This window comes from Microtus oregoni, unplaced genomic scaffold (genome assembly GCF_018167655.1).
Source record: "Microtus oregoni isolate MIOR12 unplaced genomic scaffold, Mior012 000025F_ref0000491, whole genome shotgun sequence".
In the NCBI taxonomy this organism is placed as follows: domain Eukaryota; kingdom Metazoa; phylum Chordata; class Mammalia; order Rodentia; family Cricetidae; genus Microtus; species Microtus oregoni.
The window spans coordinates 22907278-22930378 of record NW_024543084.1 but is presented as its reverse complement, the minus strand read 5'-3'; the positions used below and the strand labels follow the sequence as shown (position 1 = coordinate 22930378).

Here is a 23101-nt window from a genome sequence, read left to right as displayed (position 1 = left end):
GTTGTGAGCCACCATGTGGTTGCTGGGAATTGAACTCGGGACCTCTGGAAGAGCAACCAGTGCTCTTACTCTCCGAGCCATCTCTCCAGTCCCCTTCAGTAGGCTTCTTAAATTAGCATATAGTTTTTTTTCTATAGGTATGTTGACATTCTTTTTAGGAGGTCAATAAAAGAAGATCAAGATGTACAACTATTTGAAAATATGGCTATCATCATACATATATTCAGAAATATCTCTGGGCAAAATTAAGGTAAAGAGCCATGTAGGAAGATAAGGCCTACAGGAAGAGGTACGTCAACATGAGTCTGCCTGAAGGCCTAGCAAACAGGTGCTGTCCTGATTATGCCTAAAATGAGGGATGACCACTTGTCGACAGATCAGATCTCAGCTTGAATGCTAGGAGGAAGGTATACAAGGCTCTCCCCATTGCTGAATAAATGAGTCTGCTGTTTGTCGTTTACCTAACTCTAGCTGTCTATGTTGTTGACACTGCGCCTTTTCACCCACTCCCCTGAGGGAGCAGTTAGGAACCAGAAACAGAGCCAAATGTTGTGACAATACTCCTGTAATCCGAGCACTTGGAAAGTAGAAGCAGGAGTTCAATGTCAACATCAACTATACAGCCAGGCTGGACTACTAGAAGCCCAGTCTCAAAAACAAACAAAACAGCCCAGGCGATGGTGGCACACGCCTTTAATCCCAGCACTTGGGAGGCAGTGGCAGGTGGATCTCTGTGAGTTTGAGGTCAGCCTCAAACTACAAGAGCTAGTTCCAGGACAGGCTTCAAAGCTACAGAAAACCCCTGTCTCGAAAAAAGAAAACAAAGCATAATAATCAAGTAGAGAGCTACAGCTGTGGCTCAGTGGTAGCGTGCTTGCCTAGTATCCACATAGTCTAGGGTCTGATGCTCAGTACCACTCAAACTATTAGTAATTTATGCCTCTTTGAGACACTTACTCTTTTCCACATCTCTAAGATTTCCACAACACTCACACTATATTCTACAGAAGAAAAGAACACAAGTATACCTCTAAGGTACTGGAGGTCTCAGTTGTAGAATTTCCAGTATTATTGCTTGAGTTTGAAGATACTGTTTCATTTTTGCTTTCATTATCTGATTTTTCATCGGAGCTCATACATTCAATATCTGCATCAAAACCTGTTGGGTATCCCATCGCCTGCAAAACCTGCACAAATCCCATTAAAACATGTTTATTCAGTTACTAAAGATCAAAAATGACAGCTGAAATTGTGAGATAAAAAGGTTTCAGAATCTGTAACATTTAGTTTTCAGAAACACCTGTGAAGAACAAAATTGTACTACACCTGTGAATCCTCGGTTCAGTCCATTCCATGTACCAGGGTATCACTGCATGAGAATGGGAAAGCTTCCTCAGAGTCCCTAGCTCAAAGACTTCAGAAATGTAAGTCTAAAATTACTGCTAGTTCATTTAATTTGGAGGTGAATGATAAAGATAACATACAGCACTGTCAAGCTCAACCAATGGAGGGGGGAGATGGCATTCAAACAGCACCCAAAAAAAGGAAATGAAACTAGAAAGAAAAAAGACGTTAAAGCCTACTCATCACTCCCCTCTGGTCTTCAATCTCTCCATCTATAAAGCAGAAGAATGGATCAGCTGACCTTTAAATTCTGTGACAACCATTGAGAAATTGGCCAAGGGACAGAATCCAAAGTTGTTGTCGTTGTTGCTTTGTTTTGTTTGTATTTGGTTGGTTTCACTTTGTGTTTTACCTTCAAATTGGTTTGCCAATAGAGCCACAATTTCCAGATTTGTTTCTTATGTGTCTCTCTCAAGGCTTCATAGCTACAAAGCTTTTGCAATATTGCCTGTGTGGGCTTTTGTGCAAGCAGGTATACGCAAGAACATGTACATCATCTTTGACCACTCATTCCAGATTACACTATTTTTACAGTAAACAAGACAATGAATTCACTAGTATCTTAAGTCTCTTCCAAAGTAGATTAATTAGTTACTGACTAAACTTTTTTTTTAACTTTATTTTTAAGTAAAAGAGAGTGATAAGGATCAAACTCAAGGTCTTGCCAGGATGTGTGCTTGCTCACCACTGAGCTATTCTCTCATTCTCTCAGCCTTTAATTAAAACAATATGCCCATGGATACAGGAGTAAGGATCTAAAAAATCAGTTTTTAGTTGCTGGAGTATATAAGCAAAGACATATTTCTCCATTTTATCTATTGTAATTAAAAGGTGACTCAAAATGATGTTACAAGTGGTCAAATTTTTTTTAAAGTCTTTGTAGAAAATGACAGCTATATAAAAGATTTTACCAATATAAACAAAACAGTAATACCCACAAAACAAAAGAAGGGGCTTAAGTTGAACTCTGTGCAAAGGGAATTAGAAATTATACGGAGAATAATTATGAATTCATATAGAAATTATGAATTCTCCAATTCATACGGAGAATCTGGCATTCTCATCATAAATAAATTCCTTAAGTTTACTAAGCCATAAAGCCAATAACCCCTTTTAACATCTTAAGTTCTAAAAGTACTCAGACAGCACTTTACACTAAGTACACTAACATCACTTGGCTAGTACATCAATATTTCATAAAGAAAACACCTGCTCCCATGAGTTCTGAAAATAATGCTCTCCCCCTGAATAATCTCACCCTGGACAAGAGATATGGGTATAAAACTAAAATTAATAATGCCCACCACAGGTCAAAGTCAAGCATCACCAACAATGGGGCTTGTCTCTTCTATTACAAAGGCACAGAGGGATGTGGCTTGGAATTCGGGTACTGGCCTAAGTTCAAATCTCAGCATCACAGCAGGGGAGAGGTTTCTCAATTTAATAGCAGTTGAAATCTCAATGATAATTATTGAATACCACTTCTTCCTTTGCTCTTCTCACTTGTCCTGAGCCATTTATTTGTTAACACAAGTTAAGTTACAATTTATAAAAGTGGTGTATTATCTCTTGAGAGATACAATATCCGCTTTCAAGATAAATAGATACCTAATAACTACTTTTAATAACCGAGACTGGAGAGACCAGCAATGTTTTATCTTGAAGCAGACCTAGGTTAAGTTCCCATCACCCATATGGTGGTTCACAACCACCTGTAACTCCAATTCCAAGGGGCCCAGCACTTTTTTCTGACTACTGTGGACACAGCACACATACACAAGAGAAGGCAAAACGCGTATACACATATAAAAATAAATAAATCTTTAAAATAGCTAATAAAAGGTAGAAACATAGCTCCAAAGTGGAATTTTTGCCTGGCATACATGAAGTCCTTGATTCATTGTGTATCTGTATGCCTGTGTGTCTGTGTGTGTGTGCTCACATCAGGGTGGAATCCCTTGGCAGACAAGGGATAGGACTAGTATGAAACTTCAAGTTTCTTACACGGTCAATAAGACAAAATGACAGCCTACAGAATGGGAAAAGATCTTCACTAACCCCACATCAGACAGAGAGGTCTGATCTCCAAAATATACAAAGAATTCAAGACATTGATCATCAAAAGAACAAATCATCCAATAAAAAAAATTGAGTACAGACCTCAACAGTGGAATCTAAAATGGCTGAAAGACACTTAAGGAAATGCTCAACATCCTTAGTCATCAGAGAAATGCAAATCAATACAACTCTGAGATTCCATCTTACACCTATAAGACCGTCCAAGATAAAAAACACTGATGACAACTTATGCTGGAGAGGTTGCGGGGTAAAGGGAACACTCCTGCATTGCTGGTGGGAGTGCAAGCTGGCACAGCCCCTTTGGAGATCTGTGTGGCGATTTCTCAGAAAATTAGGAAACAACCTTCCTCAAGCACTCAGTAATACCACTTCTGGGTATATATCCAAAGGATGCTCAATCATGCCACAAGGATATGTGCTCAACTATGTTTATACCAGCATTGTTTGTCACAGCCAGAACCTGGAGAAAACCTAAATGTCCCTCCATCGAATAATGGATTAAAAAAAAATGTAGTACATTTACACACTGGGGTACTACACAACAGAAAAAAATAATGACATCTTGAATTTTGCATGAAAATGGATGGAGGTAGAAAACATCATCTTGAGTGAGGTAACCCAAACCCAGAAAGACAATTATCACATGTACTCACTCATATGTGGTTTTTAAACATAAAGTAAAGAAAACGAGCTTACAAACCACAACCCCAGAGAATTTAGACAACAATGAGGACCCTAAGAGAGACATACATAGATATAATCTACATGGAAAGTAGAAAAAGACAAGAACTGAGTAAACTGAGAGCATTGGGACCTTGGGAAAGGGGTGAAGGGGAGGGGAGCAGAGAAAAATGTAGAGCTCAAAAAAAAAATCAAAAAAAAAAAAAAGTACCCTCTGTTAGAGGCTTTCAGGAAAAAGCTGCAAGAGGAGAGGGAAGCTGCAACTGGGTAGGCTAAGTCACACTAATGTGGCATGACAGATTTCTGCTTGATTTATTGCACTTTGACTCTGGAGTGACCTCTCTGATGAGGTATTTTCCCCAAGAGCCACTAAGATGACTGGAAAGATGGCCTATGTGGTCCTGTCACAAAGGATCTACCTTTAGAAATACAGCACTCCCTCCGACTCATCTCTACATGTCTGTATCACCTACAGGGATGGCAATCTTGCAATGTATTCTGATACATAATAAGATTCTCAATACATTTTTTAATGAATTATTCATTAACTTTGGCCTAGTAATTCCATCTCTAGAACTTATCTTATAGAATAATAAGGCAAAGTCACAAATAGGAAAAGCAATAAACTAAGACATCCAAAACAAATACTTTAGGATAACTTGATAAAAAATAACCTTCACTTAATATTAGAACAATCCTTAATAGAAAAATAACTTAACATGGGCCTACTTTATGTACATATTTATACACAACATGTATATCCACTGTTCTTGGGGCTAATTTCCTTTAAGAATTCTTAAGTTCCATTTCCAAAACTTAACACAAAACCAAGTGACTTGTCAAATTCACTTGCCAAGTGAATTCTCAGGTACTAACTTATACATATATATGTATACATGTGTTCATATACAGAATCAATAAGTGGAATAATAAAGACTAAAAATAACCCTTTATCAATTCAGCTTTGGTCTTGCCACCCAATTAGTACAAACTCCATGATTACATCAAACAGGTAAATGTTCTTGAATTTTAGAATTGTACATTTAAATGAAAATAAATCTCAGGAAAAAATATATACCTTCTGCATGTAAATGTAAAAACTGCTACTATTATTTCTAACTCAGAATTAAGGATGTTTCATTCTAAATCATAACAAACATACATGACAACTAAAAAGAGAAAGAAAAGCCAACTTTTAAAAAAGCCAGATGTAAAAATAAAAACTACCTAAAAAGCTTGTACTGGCATGATGGAGGACACAAGTACTTGCTGCCAGATCTGATAACTGAAGTTTGATCCATGGATCCCATAAGATAGAAAGAGAACAGACTCCCACACGCTGTCCTGACAGTCACATTTACACTCATGCCATCACAATGTACACTCTTCCCCACTACATACACACACACACACACACACACACACACACACACGTTAAAAATATTAACATTAAAACTTGAAAACCTTGGAAAGAACTCTTTGCCTTAATATAGCAAGCAAACTCTAGAACATAGCTACCTAGTACGCAAACTAGTATAAGAATGGGAAGACACAGAACGGACCACAGGCTACTTCTAACTACACCTTCATATAACATTGTTGAATAATCATCATAAGCCAAACAAATTATTCACAGAGGGGCATCCAAAGCTTCAAAGCCAATTTACTCAGATATTTCACCTTCCCTGAGTGGATCAGCAATCTAGTTGAGTGACTGCTCAAAATGGGCAAATCTCATCTCTTCACAAAGTTCAGATTTACTACTCAACTGCACATTCTACCTTAACTGCAACAAAGAAAAAGAAGAGAAAGAGAAAAAGCATGACAGCCATCTACTTCTGAAATATCTAAGAAGGGTATTTGGTGTGAGACAATGCTCTGTGTTCTGTCAATTATGTTTCAAATAAACGCTAATTGGCCAGTAGCCAGGCAGGAAGTATAGGCAGGACAACCAGACAGGAAGTAGAGGTGGTCAATGAGAACAGGAGAATTCTGGGAAGAGGAAAGCCCATTCCTCTGAAGTCTTCTGTGGCCCAACCATAGAAGAAGCAAGATGTGACTACCTCGCTGAAAAAAGGTACTGAGCCATGTGGTTAATGTAAACAAGAATAATGGGCTAATATACATTATAAGAGTTAATAAGAAACCTGAGGTAATGGGGCAATCAGTTTATAACTAATAGAGACCTCTGTGTGATTCTTTTGGGACTTAACAACTGAGGGAACCAGGCAGGACAGAAACCTCAGACAACAGATGTTAACTTGCTCCTCTCACCCAATTCCATTAGAATTATAACTGATGTCTCAGATGTGTGCTTATATACCTTTGGAATATAAGAAAGCAAACTGAGAAACTCTAAGTATACAAGCCCTCTCCCCATATTTATCAAAATTTAGGTTAAAATAATCCATCATGGTATAATATTGTTATACTGCATCAAGTAAAAATAGCATCTAATTTACAACATAAAAAAATTTAACTACAAGTTGCTATGAGACTATTAGCATAAAGTAAAAGAAGACAATCCATTAAGGATCACTGGTTTCCTATTTTATAAAGATCTATCCAGAAGAAATGCCCACCTGACCCTTATACAAACACAACTGTGACTCTCAAAAATCAACTGACTGTTTTTACGTCACAGATAGTTTATTTCATAAGATTTTTGTCTCACTGGCTACAGAATTTAGCTTTAAACTTGCAGTTCATTCTCAGGTTCATTTGCGATGGTGAATTTTGTTTTAGTTTTGTCTTCTTGACACAAGCTTGGGTCATCTGGGAAGAGAGAACCTCAATTTAAAAAATGCCCCTAGAGAAAGACCATCTCTGTGAGTTCAAGGCCAGCCTAGTCTAAAAGAGCTAGTTCTAGGACAGGCTTCAAAGCTACAGAGAAACCCTGTCTTGGGGGAAAAAAAAAAGAAAGAAAGAAAGAAAGAAAGATGCCCCCGTAAGATTGGACTGTCAGCAAGTCTGTAAAGTTTTTTTTAACTGATGGATGTGGGAGGGTCTAGCCCACTGCAGGCAATGCCACCCCTGGGATATATAAGAAAGAAAACTGAGAAAGCCACAGGGAGCAAACCAGTAAGCAGATTTCCTCCATGGCCTACTTATGCTTCACTTCTTCTCTCCAGGTTCCTGTCCTATCTTCCCTTCAAGATGAACTGTGTATAAAGTGTAAGCTGAAAAAAAGCTTCTCCTGCCCACATTGATCTTTATCACAGCAATAGAAAACAACTGAAGCAGTTATTAAACTCTTTTTTTTTTAAGTCTTGGGTTCAATTTACAGTCTCATTTTAAACTCATATCCTCATATACTTAAGCACCGAACTTATAAACAAAGCAGAATATACACTGTCTGGTATCTTTATCACTTTGTTACTATTTTTCTGTATAGTTCTAATCACTAACATAACATACACCTTCCATATATGCATTATTTATATCTCCATCCTATCCACACTAAGTTCCATAAACTCTTCTTACCTTAGCATATAGCATACTGCTTTAGCAAATGTAATATCCATGAAAACAGACTAATTCTATTTTATACCATATACTCTTAAATCACAGAATAAATAAAAATCACACTTCATTGTACATACATGATCTGTGACATTTTGGCATTAGTCTACAATAAATCAGATTTATTTATTGAGATATTTCATTATTTGGGCATTTTCTACATATATGATTGATTATTCAAAAATCTTCATTATTATTCCCTATTAAAAAAATCCTCAAGAACAAAGCATCACCAAAAACAGTGTACCATGTATAAACATATCTGGCTTAGAAATATGCTAGTGATATATTTTTCTATATTTTCTAAATTGCATACAATCAACACATATTATGTCACAACAACAACAAATGTGATGTGATGAAAGAAGTTTCTATGTTACTTAAAGTCTTTTACACACAAGCCCTTTATCTGAACAAAACAAAGGAAGCACTGGCAAGTAAAAGGATACTGTACCTTGACTGCTACATGAAGTTTTGCTGTTTTCTTGGATGGTCCTGAGGCTTCATATGTTGTACCATCCACATCTACAGACATTGTGAAGACTGGGGCATGGACCGGGCCAGATTGTGACAAAAGCTTATATTGAAGCCCAGGCCTGATCTGATTTAATCTCATTAGTGCATTCATAAGGTCTATTGCTTTACTGTCCAGAACTAAGAGAGAAAGAGAAATTAGAACAAATTAATTAGCAAGCTATTCTGCTTCAAACTATACATCTGTAGCTTCCATTAACTGTGGAATGGCCTAGAAAGGGGTCAGCACATAAGAACACTTGCTCTTGCAAAGACATGGGTTCAGTTCCCAGCATTCACATACATGGTAGTTCACTGCCACCTGTTAACTCCATTTCTAGGGTGGTGTGGGGACAATTCTGTATTCTGTCAATTATGTTTTAAATAAATGCTGATTGGCCAGTAGCCAGGCAGGAAGTAGGCGGGACAATCAGACAGAAAGTAGAGGCGGGTCAATGAGAACAGAAAAATTCTGGGAAGGAGGAAGCCCATTTCTTCCTCAGTCCTGCCCAGACACCAAAGAAAAAAGATGAGATCTACTGCGCTGAAAAAGGTACTGAGCCATGTGGCTAACATAGATAAGAATAATAGGTTAATTAATATAAGTTATAAGGGTTAATAAGAAGCCTGAGCTAATGGGCCAATCAGTTTATCATTAATATAGATTTCTGTGTAATATCTTTGAGATATACTAGTTGTGGGACCTGTTGGGAGGACAGAAACCCCCAACAAGCAGGCCCTCATGTTACATGCCCTCTTCTGACTTCTGCAGGCACCAGGCATGCACATGATACAAATATATACATGCAAGCAAAACATTCATAGACATAAAATAAATAAACATAATGTTTTCAAATATCTCATATGTTTACAAAAATGAGAATTTTAAGCCGGGCAGTGGTGGCGCACGCCTTTAATCCCAGCACTCGGGAGGCAGAGGCAGGTGGATCTCTGTGAGTTCGAGGCCAGCCTGGTCTACAAGAGCTAGTGCCAGGACAGGCTCCAAAGCTACAGAGAAACCCTGTCTCGAAAAAACTAAAAAAAAAAAAAAAAAAAAAAAAAAAAAATGAGAATTTTAAAATACAAATACACATTCACTCCATGAGAAAGTAATCTTTGAATTTCTTACACTAATCGGATGATAAAAATAATGTCCCAATAATTTCTATTTGTCAACATTGATGTCTTAAGCAATGAAACTTAAAAACTCAAAGTTCTTCTATTACCAATTTTGTCAACTCATGTCTATTCTTAAAATTCTATTTCAAGTTAATGAAACTCTTCATTTCTTATTTTTCTGAAGTTATAAACCTTCTCTAGTTCCCACAATAAGAATAAGGATTTACATACTTTTCCTTAAGTTTCGTTTCATCTTCTTATTGGGATCTTTATCATCCCCTAATCCATCTTCAAATGGCCTCTTTAGAGCTGAAGATCCAACACCTACAAATAATTTTGAGATCTTCACTGTCAGTTAAAACAAGGATCCTTTTAATATTTTAGTGGGAGAAAAAAAAAAACTCAAAAAGATCACACAAGTTTTTCAACAACCAATTAAAACACCATACTTATAATCTAGAATATGCAATGTTCTTTTGAAACCATTTATTATCATTTCTGTAAATACCTATTCAACATTTATTCAGGTATATACATGTCTATGTCTATGCTATGGTCTGGATGCTTCTGTCCTCCTAAAATTCATATGCTAAATCTTAATTTCCTATGGAAAGATGCTGAGAGAAGTTATGTGAGAAGCAAAATCCTAATGAACATCAGTTAAGAGTTGTAAAATACACCTGAAAGAGAATCCCTCTTCCATAAGAAGACATATAGCAGGCGCCACCTTTTGGGAAGCAGAGGAAGATAGATCTGAAGTCAAAAGTGGTCTACAAAGCAAGTTCCAGGGCAGCCAGGGCCACACAGAGAAACCCTATCAAAGAAGAAAGAGGAAAGAGAAAAGAAGAGGAGGGGGAGGGGAAAGAGGAAGAGGACGCAGAGAAAGAAGAGGAGGAGGAAAAGGAGGAGGGGGAAGAGGAAATGGACTATTATCAAGTGTTGGGTGGTGGTAGCACACACCTTTGATCTTAACATTCCAGTGGCAGAGTCAGGCAGATCTCTCTACATCTAAGGATAGCCTGATCTACATAGTAAATACCAGGACAGCAGGGGCTATGCAGAAACACGTTGTCTCAAAATACCAGAAGGGGAAAAAAAAGGGCCATTACCAGACACCCCACCATCACCTTGTCTTCTACTTTATAAAGTATTTTAACATGAGACTTAGAAACATAATGGAAAGGAACCTTAAAAAAAAAAAAACTGATACTAATAAAAATGTTAGATTAAGCAACCAGTCAGCAATATTCCCAGGCTTAAGGCAGGAGCTCTGTGGCCCAAGTTTCAAAGAAGAAGAAGTCATTAGCCTGTTCAAGTACATTAATGAATTCCGTCTTCAACTTAAAAACTAATTCACGGGACTTTTCCTAAGAAAACTATGCTCAAGATAAATGCCCACAGTGAAATTCTGTATTTTCTCACTATCAAGATTTGTTGTCTCTTGGCATAAACAGTTCAGCAATTGCTTGAGTCAGTATTTTCCAGTCAGGTCAATCTTGATGTTCTCCAACAAGTGTCTACCTAGCATTATTTTGTTTGCATATAGTTGTAAGTACATCAGTCTTCTAGAATACAATATTTACAAGATAAAAACTTTTAAAAAGGGAACTATGTTTATTCAATCATTGCTCCACTCATTCTTTACATTAAAAGCAGTTTCCTAACTGACTAGAAAGTATAAGTGGGTTAAATAGATTTATGTATGCCAGCTATATGGACAGGATTGTGTGGCTTATCATTGTCTTGTCATTGGAGAAGAACTCAAATATCTGGGGCTAGTCACACAATCAGGGAAAACATGGGCTTACATTTACACATAGCAAGACATTTTAACCTTCATGGTCTGGTAATGAGAAGAGATCACTTCTGAGGTTTGGCACGATCCTTAGTCCTTTATGTGTAACAACTTTATCTTCACAAGCACTTTATTGTTCCCATTATAAACTCATATATACATCTATTCAATAACCATTTTCAAAATTTACTACTTACAGGCAAAGTATTTAACATGTAACAGGGACAAACAGCACCCCTATTCTCAAACAGCTTAGTCACAAATGGTGGAAACTAATTACAACACACCATATAACAGTGAGGCAGACACACAAGAGTTTCAGGACCTATAATCCCAATTTGGTTTTGGTTATGTCAGATTCCATGCACATATACACACATACATATTTTAATAATGTACTTTAACTTGCACATAGTATGTGTACATATGCAATTCACAATGCACTTAGAAATTTTAGAATGCCCTCACTCCACAAACTACATTAGCAACGTGTACTCCCATCTCTAAATGATAGTTGAAAATTCTTTGATGGAGGAAGGTCATTGGCTAATAAAGAAACTGCCTTGGCCCATTTTATAGGTTAGAACATAGGTGGGTGGAGTAAACAGAACAGAATGCTGGGAGGAAGAGGAAGTGAGCTCAGACTCCATAGCTCTGCTCTCTGGAGTAGACTCAATGAAGCTCCGACCCAGGATGCACGTAGGCTAGAATCTTCCCGGTAAGCGCACCTCAGTGCTACATACATTAATAGAAATGGGCCAGGCAGTGTTTAAATGAATACAGTTTGTGTGTTGTTATTTCGGGATATAAGTTAGCCAGGCGGCCGGGAGCCGGGCTGTGGGAAGAGGCCCGCAGCTCCCTCAACAATTCTTGACCCCTAGTAGCAACCAAATTTAGACAAATTCTACGCAAATCTATTCCCAATATGTACAAGTATAAACAAAAGAAGGGAATATTTAGCCTGAACAGGTTTGGGTGCCAAGTAAGATAAAATTGTGTCTTCTTGTTTTCTGGTAAACTTTTAGGGAGAATCACCCCCATTGCAATCTTATGCTATACCTAAGTAGGTGTGCATATGATTAAACGCAGATTCATTATGGGAAGAGAAATACACAGTAGGAAAAAAAAGCATGACCTAATCTATCAAAGAAAATACAGTACTACACACATTTATAAGAAACTCTTTCCTTGACCTCATAAAAAGAAGTTCCAAACAATAACTGGGGTTCTTGTGTCAGTTTTGACAGTGTATCCCTCAAATCAGCACTGCTGCTTTATTCCAAATTAAGTTATCTTGCTCCTTCTGCTAGACTGTGAATCCTTACCTCCAATGGATCAGACATCAAGAACTTCAAAATATTCAGGCAAGACCCTGACCACCTATAAAAGTAGTGGGTACTATAAGAAGTTCTCAGAAACCAATAAGATGATTCAATACTGAGTCATCAGATTTTGGCCTAAATACAGATAGGAAATGTCCGGTGCCTGGGAAAAATAAAAGCAGACTCAGAGGAGAACAGTTTATATTTTAGGGGTTGAAGCAATGGGTGAGCAGCTTAAGAATAATGGCTGCCCTTTCAGAGGACCTTGCTGGATTTGATTCCCAGCAACTACATGGGCAGCTCACAACCATCTGTAACTCCAGTTTCCGGATATCTGATGCCCTCTTTGAACCTCATCAGGCACCAGGCACACTCATGGTGCACAGACATTCATGCGGAAACTCATGTACATGAAATAAAAATAATTTTTTTAAAGTTTAGAATTTAAAAATCTAAGGTCTAAGGTGCTATTCAACTAGACATTTATGTGATAAATGAAGAGGCACTGGGGACTGGACAACAAGTACCAAATGGAAATGTATAAATTTAGGGCCTTCTTTTTGGTAAAAATAAGAAATTTCAAGACAAAGGCTAAATGAATCAGTATAAATAAAAACAAAAGGCTTAGGATTAAGAACATTTTTAGTATTCAGAGTTCAGAAACACAAAGAACAAACAGAGAAATCAGAAGCTGGCACTAGGGCTAGAAGAACCCAGAGAAAATGATCATGTGACACTCAATTGAAACATAGCATTTTATGTCACACAAGTGTCCAGTAATACCAAAGGAAGAGAACACAGGGCAACAGGAACTGTCCTACTCTGTTAGAAAAAGGGTAAACTGGACATATTTCTAGGTCCACATTTTCTGCCTGTAATATTTCCAAAACACACACATGCATGAAAGTACTCAAATTCTGTGGTGGCTGAAAATACTAAATAGCCTAAAAACCTTTCAAAAGTCAGATGAATAAATTGTGACACGTGCATAAATGAATACTGTGGGCTATCAAGATAACAAAATAGTAAAACACCTAGAATTAATTGCAAATAATACTGGACAAAAAAGATTAAAGCCACAAAAGATTAAATTAGTGCAGCTCAATTTCTACAAAGTTTAAGGCAAATTAAATTACTGAAGAAAGAATATCCAGGTGGGAAAGTCAGAAAAAAAATCTAGAAAATACCGTCTACAAGTTAGGACTGGAGTTCACACAGCAAGAACATAACAAGGTGGGATACATGGATGGTGCCCCAAGGAACAGACAATGCTCTGTTTGATTATATAAGTAACTTTTAAAAATAATTATTTGGGGGGAGGGGAGGCTAAGAAGATGACTCTGGTTAAGAGCACCAGTTTTTCTTCCAAAAGACCTGGTTTCAATTCTTAGCACCCACATAACAGCTACCTCTAAATCCAGTTCCAAAGAATCCAACGCCTTCCTTTTGGTCTAAACAGGCACCAGGCATGTATGCACTGCACAGACATAAAGGCAGGCAAGGCAAAAAACAGACACATACATAAAATTCAAAAAGTGTTCATCTATGTCAAATTTGCAGTAGGATAGAATAAGGGCTCAAAGCAAACCACTGAGTGTGGTAAGGGAAAGGTCCCAGGCAATACTTCAGAAGTGATGAGGAAGAAAGACTGATAGAACAAGCTCAAATCATAGAAAAAGTTAAATATTTCCACATTCTGTAGGCTGCCATTTTGTCTTGTTGACTATGTCCTTTGATTACACTCCAAAGTCCGAGTTTTTAAAGTATGGTGCTCCCGTTTCTTTACCTCCTCTTCCATTGTTCTTTCTTTGTTCACTGGCACTTTGTCCCACCTCCACTTCCCTGTTTTCATTTACCTACTGCTCTTTTGTCCCGCCCCAACTTCTGTCTCTCTTTAAGGTTTCATTTAGTCCCGCCTGCACTTCCCTTCCAAAGTGCTCAGCCCCCTGTCGCTCTGTGCCAAATTCCATTCCAAAGTGTTCCAAAGCCACATGCCGCTGAGCACCCCCCCCCCCCTCCTTCAAAAAAGTGGCCTAGCCCCTCTGTTCCAAAGTGCCCGCCCAATAGAGCGGCTGGCTCCAGGTCTGGAAGCGGAATGGCCGGTTCATGGAGCGGCATGGCTCATCAGTTTCACTAGCCTGCAACAACACAGGTTTCTATCTGGACCCGGCACAGGCAGGGGGCTTGGCCTTATGTTCTCCATAGCTGGTATCTGCCTTCCATGCTCAGACCACTCTGGCACCTCCGCTTCTGCCCCGCCCTTTCCTGCTGACAACAAATCGCCCCTGCCCCCCACTCTGGAACTCTACAAAAATGTTTCATCCTTATGTTTCTGTTCTCTCTTCCAACGTCTAGTCAACTGACATAGGTCACTAAGGCTGACCTGTTTCTCTGTTAACATAATGTGGCCACGACGTGTTTATATCAGTGTGTGTAACAGTGTTTTCATGATGTAATTTAAGTTTCATGTATATGTGTGCTTCCAGATTACAACAGCTCTAAAATTTAGCTTATAGGCCCAGTAATGGTACCTTGCTCTCAAGTGCCTTTACAGATCTGAGATTATGGCCTTTTAACAACAAGAGCTTCTAACACAGAGGCATGCCAGCCTTTGCAGCACCCTATGACTCCTCCAAGAAGACAGAAGACCTGCTATCTCCAGGCTTGTGCTGGGTTTGCAAAGCAACCCACACAGAAGCAAAAACGGGCCTTTTACCCAGGGAATGGATCTGCTTTTCCCTGCCAAGACAGGTAAGACAATCTTCCCGTTCACAGGAAAAATCTTTGGGCCTCTCACACTCAAGAGCTAATGGCAAATATTTCTTCTAAGACTTATGTTCTCCAAGGACAAGAAGAGGACTTGGGATTGTCTGCTGGCCAAAAGCTGTCTCATTTTTTTTTTCCTCATCTATTCCTCCCAGATCTGTCTAAAGGCATTTGACAACTCAAAGTACTATTCTTTTAACAGGCTTCACAGTTCAGGTTTCAATCTTCAGAGGTTCAGAGCTCCCAATTTCCTCTAATAGCCTTCTAACCTATGACACAGGTCCCTAAGGATGTCCTATCTGTTTCTCTGTTACACCAAGATATAAAATCTGTTCCAGTTCTCTTTCAAGTTCCTGGAAAAGCTCTATCACTATACCAAAATCAGGTCTGGTAAAATCCAAGGTTTTAAACAGAAAACTTGTATGACAAGAACTTTAAATCTTTGAAGAAATTGAAGACACCAGAAAGTGGAAAGACCTCCCATGCTCCTGGGTAGGTAGAATTAATATAGTAAAAATGGCAATCTTACCGAAAGCATTCTACAGATTCAACGCAGTGCCCATCAAAATCCCAGCAAAATTCTTCAAAGACCTCGAAAGAACGGTACTCAACTTCGTTTGGAAAAGCAAAAACCCCAGGACAGCCAAAACAATCCTGAGCAATAAAAACTTCTGGAGGCATCACAATCCCTGACTTCAAACTCTACTACAGAGCTATAATACTGAAAACAGCCTGGTACTGGCAGAAGGACAGACAGGACGACCAATGGAACCAAATAGAAGACCCGGATATCAATCCACACATCTTCGAACACCTGATATTTGATAAAGAAGCAAAAAATATCAAATGGAAAAAAGAACGCATATTTAATAAGTGGTGCTGGCATAACTGAATATCAATCAACATGTAGAAAAATGAAAATAGACCCATATCTATCACCATGCACAAAACTCAAGTCCAAATGGATCAAAAACCTCAACATAAAGCCAGCCACACTGGACCTTATAGAAGAGAAAGTGGGAAGTACACTTGAACACACTGGCACAGGGAACCATTTCCTAAATAGAACCCCAGCAGCATAGACACTGAGAGAAACAATAAATGGGACCTCCTGAAACTGAAAAGCTTCTGTAAAGCAAACGACATCGTCAACAAAAAACAACAGCCTACAGAATGGGAAAAGATCTTCACCAACCCCACATCAGACAGAGGGCTGATCTCCAAAATTATACAAAGAACTTAAGAAATTGGACACCAAAAGATCACATAATCAAATAAAAAAAGTACAGACCTAAACAGAGAACTTTCAACAGAGGAATTTAAAATGGCTGAAAAGACACTTAAGGAAATGCTCAACATCCTTAGTCATCAGAGAAATGCAAATCAAAACAACTCTGAGATTCCATCTTACACTTGAAAGAATGGCCAAGATCAAAAACACTGATGACAACTTATGCTGGAGAGGTTGTGGGGAAAAGGGAACACTTCTGCATTGCTGGTGGGAATGCAAGCTGGTACAACCCCTTTGGATGTCAGTGTGGCAATTTCTCAGAAAATTAGGAAACAACCTTCCTCAAGACCCAGTAACTTTTGGGTATATATCCAAAGGATGCTCAATCGTGCCACAAGGACATGTGCTCAAATATGCTCAAAGCAGCATGGTTTGTCATAGCCAGAACCTGGAAACAACCTAAGTGCGCCTCAACTGAAGAATGGATAAGGAAAATGTGATACATTTACATTACGGATTACTACACAGCAGGAAAAAATAACAACAGCTTAAATTTTGCAGGAAAATGGATGGAGCTAGAAAACGTTATTTTGAGTGAGGTAACCAGACACAGAAAGACAATTATCACATGTACTCACTCATAGGTAGTTTTTAAACATAAAGCAAAGAAAGCCAGCCTACAAATCACAATCCCAGAGAACTTACACAACAATATGGACACTAAGAGAGACTTACATAGATCTAATCTAGGTGGGAAGTAGAAAGTAGAAAAAGACAAGATCTCCTGAGTAAATTGGGAGCATGGGGACGTTGGGGGAGGGTTGAAGGGAGGAGAGAAGCAGAGAAATATGTAGAGCTCAATAAATATCATTGAAAAAAAAAATCTTTCACACCAGTGTATCATAGTTTAAACTAACTGGTAGAAGTGGTTACTGAAATACAAGTTTGGCAAATTTAAAAAAAAAAAAACCAAGGTTTTAAATTTTAACCCCAGCCAGTTTTAAGCATATTTTGTAGGTTACTCCTGATGCCTATGTCAAGACCAACCTACAAAATGTTCCCAGGACAACACCAAAAGCACCTATACCAGCTCCTGGACTTCCCCACTGGTACCAGCTCTCCTGGATCAAGGACACCTGCCAACTAAAATCTGGTTTCCTCTGCTATTGGCTAGCCCCATTTCATATTTTTTTTTCCTCCTAGACACCTACCTGCCTTTTTACCTTCCTCAAGAAACAAATGCCTGGCGTCTCTGAGATGACAGTGAACAGGATACCTTTCCAGCCACACCACACGCTGAATGTGGACCCACCAACACCCAGCTGCATGCCAGGAGGAAGTAGCTAGACTTGAGTCTAAGCCCTTTTTCCAAAGAGAGCCAAAAATGTTGGTCATAATTATCACCTCAACTTCCTGTCACCTCTATATCCAAAGAGTCTAGAATGTTAAGTCTGGAGCACAGCTCCAGCCCCTGGCATCCATCACAACCCCCGGCATCCATCATAGCCCCACCCCTGGCCTGGGAGTTGCATTAGTCTGCACTCCAAATCCCAGCATGCCAGGTCCTGACTCTTCCCTTGGGGAGGGTCAGGACTACTTCCACAGAGTATTTAAATGGGCTCCCAGAAGAGAAACACATGGTTCCAGGTTTGCATGTGCTCCCTGCTTTCCTGTCTTCTCCCCACCATGCGCTTGGCCACCCAAGAACACCATACTTAATAAAACAATGGGCATTTTAATTTGGTTTGATCTGACCTAATTGTATTTCTTTGCACCAGCAGAGCCGACTCTCTTAGGATTATTTTTTCCTAACACTACCACAACAACAAAATAATAAAAATTAATAAACACTGCTCAGTAGTAATTCTAAATAGCAAGTCTCAATTTTCCAATTAAAAGCAGACTAACAGAGGGATTAGGAAACAGGATGATTCTTTTTGTTGCCTATAAGAAACATATCTCGCTTGGGCAGTGGTGGCACACATCTTTAATCCCAGCACTCGGGAGGCAGAAGCAGGTGGATCTCTGTGAGTTTGAGGCCAGCCTGGTCTACAAGAGCTAGTTCCAGGACAGCCACCAAAGCTACAGAGAAACCTTGTCTCAAAAAACAAATAAGATAAAATAAAATAAAATAAAATAAAATAAAATAAAAACACATCTCATTAAAGGCAGACACCACTTTAGGGTAAAAGGACAGAAAAAGATATTCCAGGCAAATAGAACTAAAAGACAAATAGGATATTCTAATACCAAACAAAACAGATTTCAAACCAAAACTAGACAGGACAGGACAATTCATACTCATTAAAGGAAAAATTCACCAAGAACACACCACAATTCTAAACATTTACACAACAAAGGGGCAAATATGAAATTGGGTAACTTCATAAAAGAAACAATCTAAAACTCACAGACTGACACTAACACAGTGAAACTGTAGGACTCCAATAACCCACTCCCATCAAAAGGTTATCCAGATACAAACAGAGAAGCTCCGGAGTTAAATGACATCATAAATCAAATGGACCTAACAGAACATTCTATGCAAACAGTAAAGAATTCACTTTCTTCCAAAACTGACCACAATGCAAGTCTCAACAAATATAGAAAAACTAAATATCCTGCATCCTCTGGTCACAAAAGTATAAAGCTGAATTCCAACAACAATAGAAATGGCATAAAACAGACAAACTCATGGAAACAAGACAACAAGATACTGAATGAAAGTTGGGTCAAGGGAGAATCAAAAGGAAATTGAAATCAGGCAGTAGTGGGACAAGCCTTTTTTTTTTTTTTTTTTTTTTTCCTTTTTGGTTTTTCGAGACAGGCTTTCTCTGTATAACTGAACAAGCTGCTCTGGAACGAGCTCTGTAGATCATGCTGGCCTTGAACTCACAGAGATCCAACTTCCTCTGCCTCCCAAGCACTCGGGAGACAGAAGGAAGCAGATATCTAAATTTAAGGCCAGCCTGGTCTACAGAGCAAGTTCCAGGACAACCACAGAGGTGTAAAACTTCGCAGAATTGAATCAAAATAAAAATACGACATAATATACCAAAATCTATGCAAAACACTAAAGGCAGTCCTACTAGGAAGGGCCACAGTACAGTGCCTATCATCAAGAAACTAGAGAGATCTCATGTTATATACTTGAAAACTTAAAAAAATAAAAAAGAACAAACACCCAAAGAAAGTAGGAAGAAATAATCAACATAAGGCTGAAAATAATGAAGTAGGAAAGAAAAATAACAATACAGAATCAATGATATAAAGAGATGGTTCTTTGATGGGGGGAACTAAAACAAAATTGCCAAACCTTTAGCCAAATTAACCAGAAAGAAAGATCTAATCAAAATTAGATCTAAATTAACAGAAGAGACTGGGGGGGGGGGGAACACCAGAGGTTAAGAAGGGCACTAGTTGCTGTTGCAAAGGACCTGGACTTGTTTCCCAGGACCCACATGGTGACACCTAGAAAGAAAGACACTCTCCAACATGTTGAGATGTCTGTAGGCTATGCAGTGTGCTCAGGTTTCCCAGCCTTTTTCCATTTACTAGTATTTACCAACTGTCAACCACGCTGGGGTGAGCTTTGGTGATGCAGCTGAGTCATTTCTGATCCTGTAAATAACTTCTCACCCACGGTTAACCCCAATAAAACTCATTGGTTCACCAAATTGGACTTTGGTGTTATCTGTACTTTGGTCTGTCTTGAATTCCCTATCTGGAGTGGAAAGATGAATGTGTTTCATATGCCCAGGAAATGTTTTGTCATACGAGTACAGGCAGACAAGTACAAATGGAGGGTGGTCATGAGTTTTTCAATACATTTTTCGCATCCCCTATATTTTTGTTTCCCTTTCTTTCTACAAAGTACTTGCAAGCTTCAGAAAGTTCATCACACTGACCAGTGACAGGAATGATGTCTCTTCTTAACGTTTTTATCTCCTCTTAGACCAAAGCCTAAAGTATGATTCCTAAGTCTATGCAGTAACAAAATCTAGCAACACAGAAAAAAACCTCATCACTAATAACAATTGAGACAGAAGGCTGATATCACTGATGTTTTGGATAGAAGTCAATTAAATGTTTAAGCTCCCTAAACAAGGTGCACACCACTCCATCAATGTTAACCCTCAACTCTAATGAGAAACAAAAACAAACAAAAAACCTTTCATACTCACCTTCTTTATCACTAACTGACCAGGAATACTTCTGAAAAGGCTTACTGGATGGAAGGGGGTCCATTTCCAACACTTTATAAATCTGGCCAAAGGCTGATAGTCTAAGTGCATGCTAAAGAATAAAACATTATATTTAATAAAATATCAATAACCATTCTCACTTATATGACATTTAACTCAGATTCTTTACATAATGATAATATATTATACTGGTAGAATTCCCAAATTTAAACATACAAGAAAAGTAACCACATAGAACAATTCAGAAATGGAAGATATGGTATCCCTTCTAAGCAGTTAGTGATACCAGTCTCATACCTGTGCACTATGAGTGATTTCTTCTTTTTGCTGAGTGGTCATATAGCTCAGAGCATCTGTTGGGTCTCGCTCACAAGGATCATGAAGGCCAGGACCCCCTAAGGCAAAGGCAAGAAAAAATAAAAATTTAGAAATGAGTTTAAAACATCAAAGTAACAAAAGAGAGAAGGAAAAAAATGAAGAACTAAGTTAAAAGTCTGCTCAAAGAAGTAGAGTATTAAGGACAATCTGTCATTTGCAGTATTAGCACCTAACTACACCTATTTTTTACTGGAAGTCAACTAATACCAAAATGAGCCTTACTCCAAAATTTACAACATGATGAATATACCTAATCTGTAAATGGATCACATACTCAACTTTTCCAAATTTATGACTAGACTTGCAATCAAAATGAACTTCATTCTTATCAAATAAGCATTTACATTTCAAATTCAGACTTCTTGGTGAAGCAAATGCATAGTAGACACAGTATCTATTAGTACTCTTTATGTTAGTACATATAAAACAAAAATTAGACCATTGTAGCTGCTAAAATTCTAAAGAACACAATTCCTACACATCATTTTCCTCTTCAGAGGACAAACATTTAGTATATGTTTAGATAAATTAACTAAAATTAAGATTTGTTTTTCTTATTCTTCTGCCTTGAGAGTTTGAAACCCTTACCAGGAAGTAGTATTCCAGATGCCAAACACTCCATTACTCGTCTCAAGGCCTCCCCAGCGCCCAAAGGTCTATTACAAGTACCTATAGACTTTTCACATATAAGCTCTAGTGGCTAGAAGATATTAAATTACAAATTAGTACATGCACCAAGTGTTAAAAGGATTCCAGTTAAATGTGAGCTGATATTTCTATCTAAAAGGGAAGCCAAAAAGTATAGACAACTGAATATTTAAGGTCCATTTAACTCTTCCTCCATGATTATCTACTCTAATCCAACCATTTTCTAATTCAAGTATTTTTAGATATTTTCAAAAAATATTTGAGACAAAAACTTTGAATTTTAGTTACAAAAGAATAAAGTTACAGTCATATGATTCATTTAACAAGCTTTTACATGAATAATAGCTAATAAATAAATCCCACTTAAGTTAGGAACACTCAACTATAAAAGTTAAATTCATTTGAATAGCCTGTTCCAAGAGCAACAATTAGAATAAACCAAGAACCACACCTCTGTGTTTGTTACACAAATGTTCATAATTGCTCATTAATTTATAAATGAGTCCTTACAATTTTAAATTATTTTCATAAATTTTTAAATTGTAGTCCTTAGTGGATCAGGCATAATAATCTCCAAATTAAGTCAATGTTACAATATATGTTATATCCTAATTAGTAATTAATATCAAGCAAACACTGCACTTAACCTAATTACAGAGATACTTTATTACACATATTATATAACATTGCATTTAACCTAACATATTGGATCTGTATCTATATTTCATGAGAATTAGAAAAGACACCAGTCAATGAGATAATCGCCACAGAAATGTAACAAAACACTGCAGCAATGGACCAGTCAAGAAGGCTATCATGGGCAGCAAGTGATCCATGAGTGATTAACGATCAGTCCAGAGTTCAAGCGGAATAGGACTTATTTCTAAAATTTATAAGACCTTTATAAAGATCAGGCGGATCTTTATAAACATACATACATACAAACATATAAGATTTCAAATTTATATATATATACATATATATGTGACAAAAATGACAAAAGAGAGAAGTTATATGCATAAAAGAATTCATAAAACTGCATAATTAATTCTAGGGCAAAAAAGAAAATAGATGTCTTAACTACACTCAAAAGATAGTCGTCATTCTATAGTAACATCATTTCTAGAATTACCTCTGCTATAGCTTCAGATTTAAGTACTTACCCATCCTTTCAACGGCGCCCATGTGGGTACTCTGTTGCACAAATCACGCAGAATGCGGAGGACAATTACACATGATTTTAATCCATTTGCCCTTGCCTAAAACAAACAAAATGATTCCAATATCCCTGTAGAATTCCATTCCTCATTTGAAACACACTGGTCTTGGATAAGTTTTTTTTAAAATGAATACCAATTAGCAAATAATTTAGAGGTTATCAAGCAAACCAAGAAAAATCAAATTATGAAAATTAGCAAGTTATGGTTCAAAAAGGCAG

The 23101-nt window shown here is 37.8% G+C and overlaps 1 protein-coding gene across 4 annotated transcripts in view; it reads right to left on the bottom strand.

The window, feature by feature from the left end:
* LOC121462718 (spermatid perinuclear RNA binding protein) overlaps positions 1–23101 on the bottom strand; it is a 127582-nt gene that overhangs the window by 29789 nt on the left and 74692 nt on the right. For all 4 annotated transcript variants that reach the window (XM_041674558.1, XM_041674559.1, XM_041674555.1 and 1 more), the window contains exons 7-13: positions 22827–22922; positions 21604–21715; positions 20935–21032; positions 20617–20728; positions 9550–9642; positions 8141–8340; positions 1029–1187 (exon numbers count right to left, since the gene is read on the bottom strand). In XM_041674558.1, the coding sequence (XP_041530492.1) occupies positions 1029–1187; positions 8141–8340; positions 9550–9642; positions 20617–20728; positions 20935–21032; positions 21604–21715; positions 22827–22922 (870 nt within the window). The remainder of the gene's footprint in view (positions 1–1028; positions 1188–8140; positions 8341–9549; positions 9643–20616; positions 20729–20934; positions 21033–21603; positions 21716–22826; positions 22923–23101) is intronic.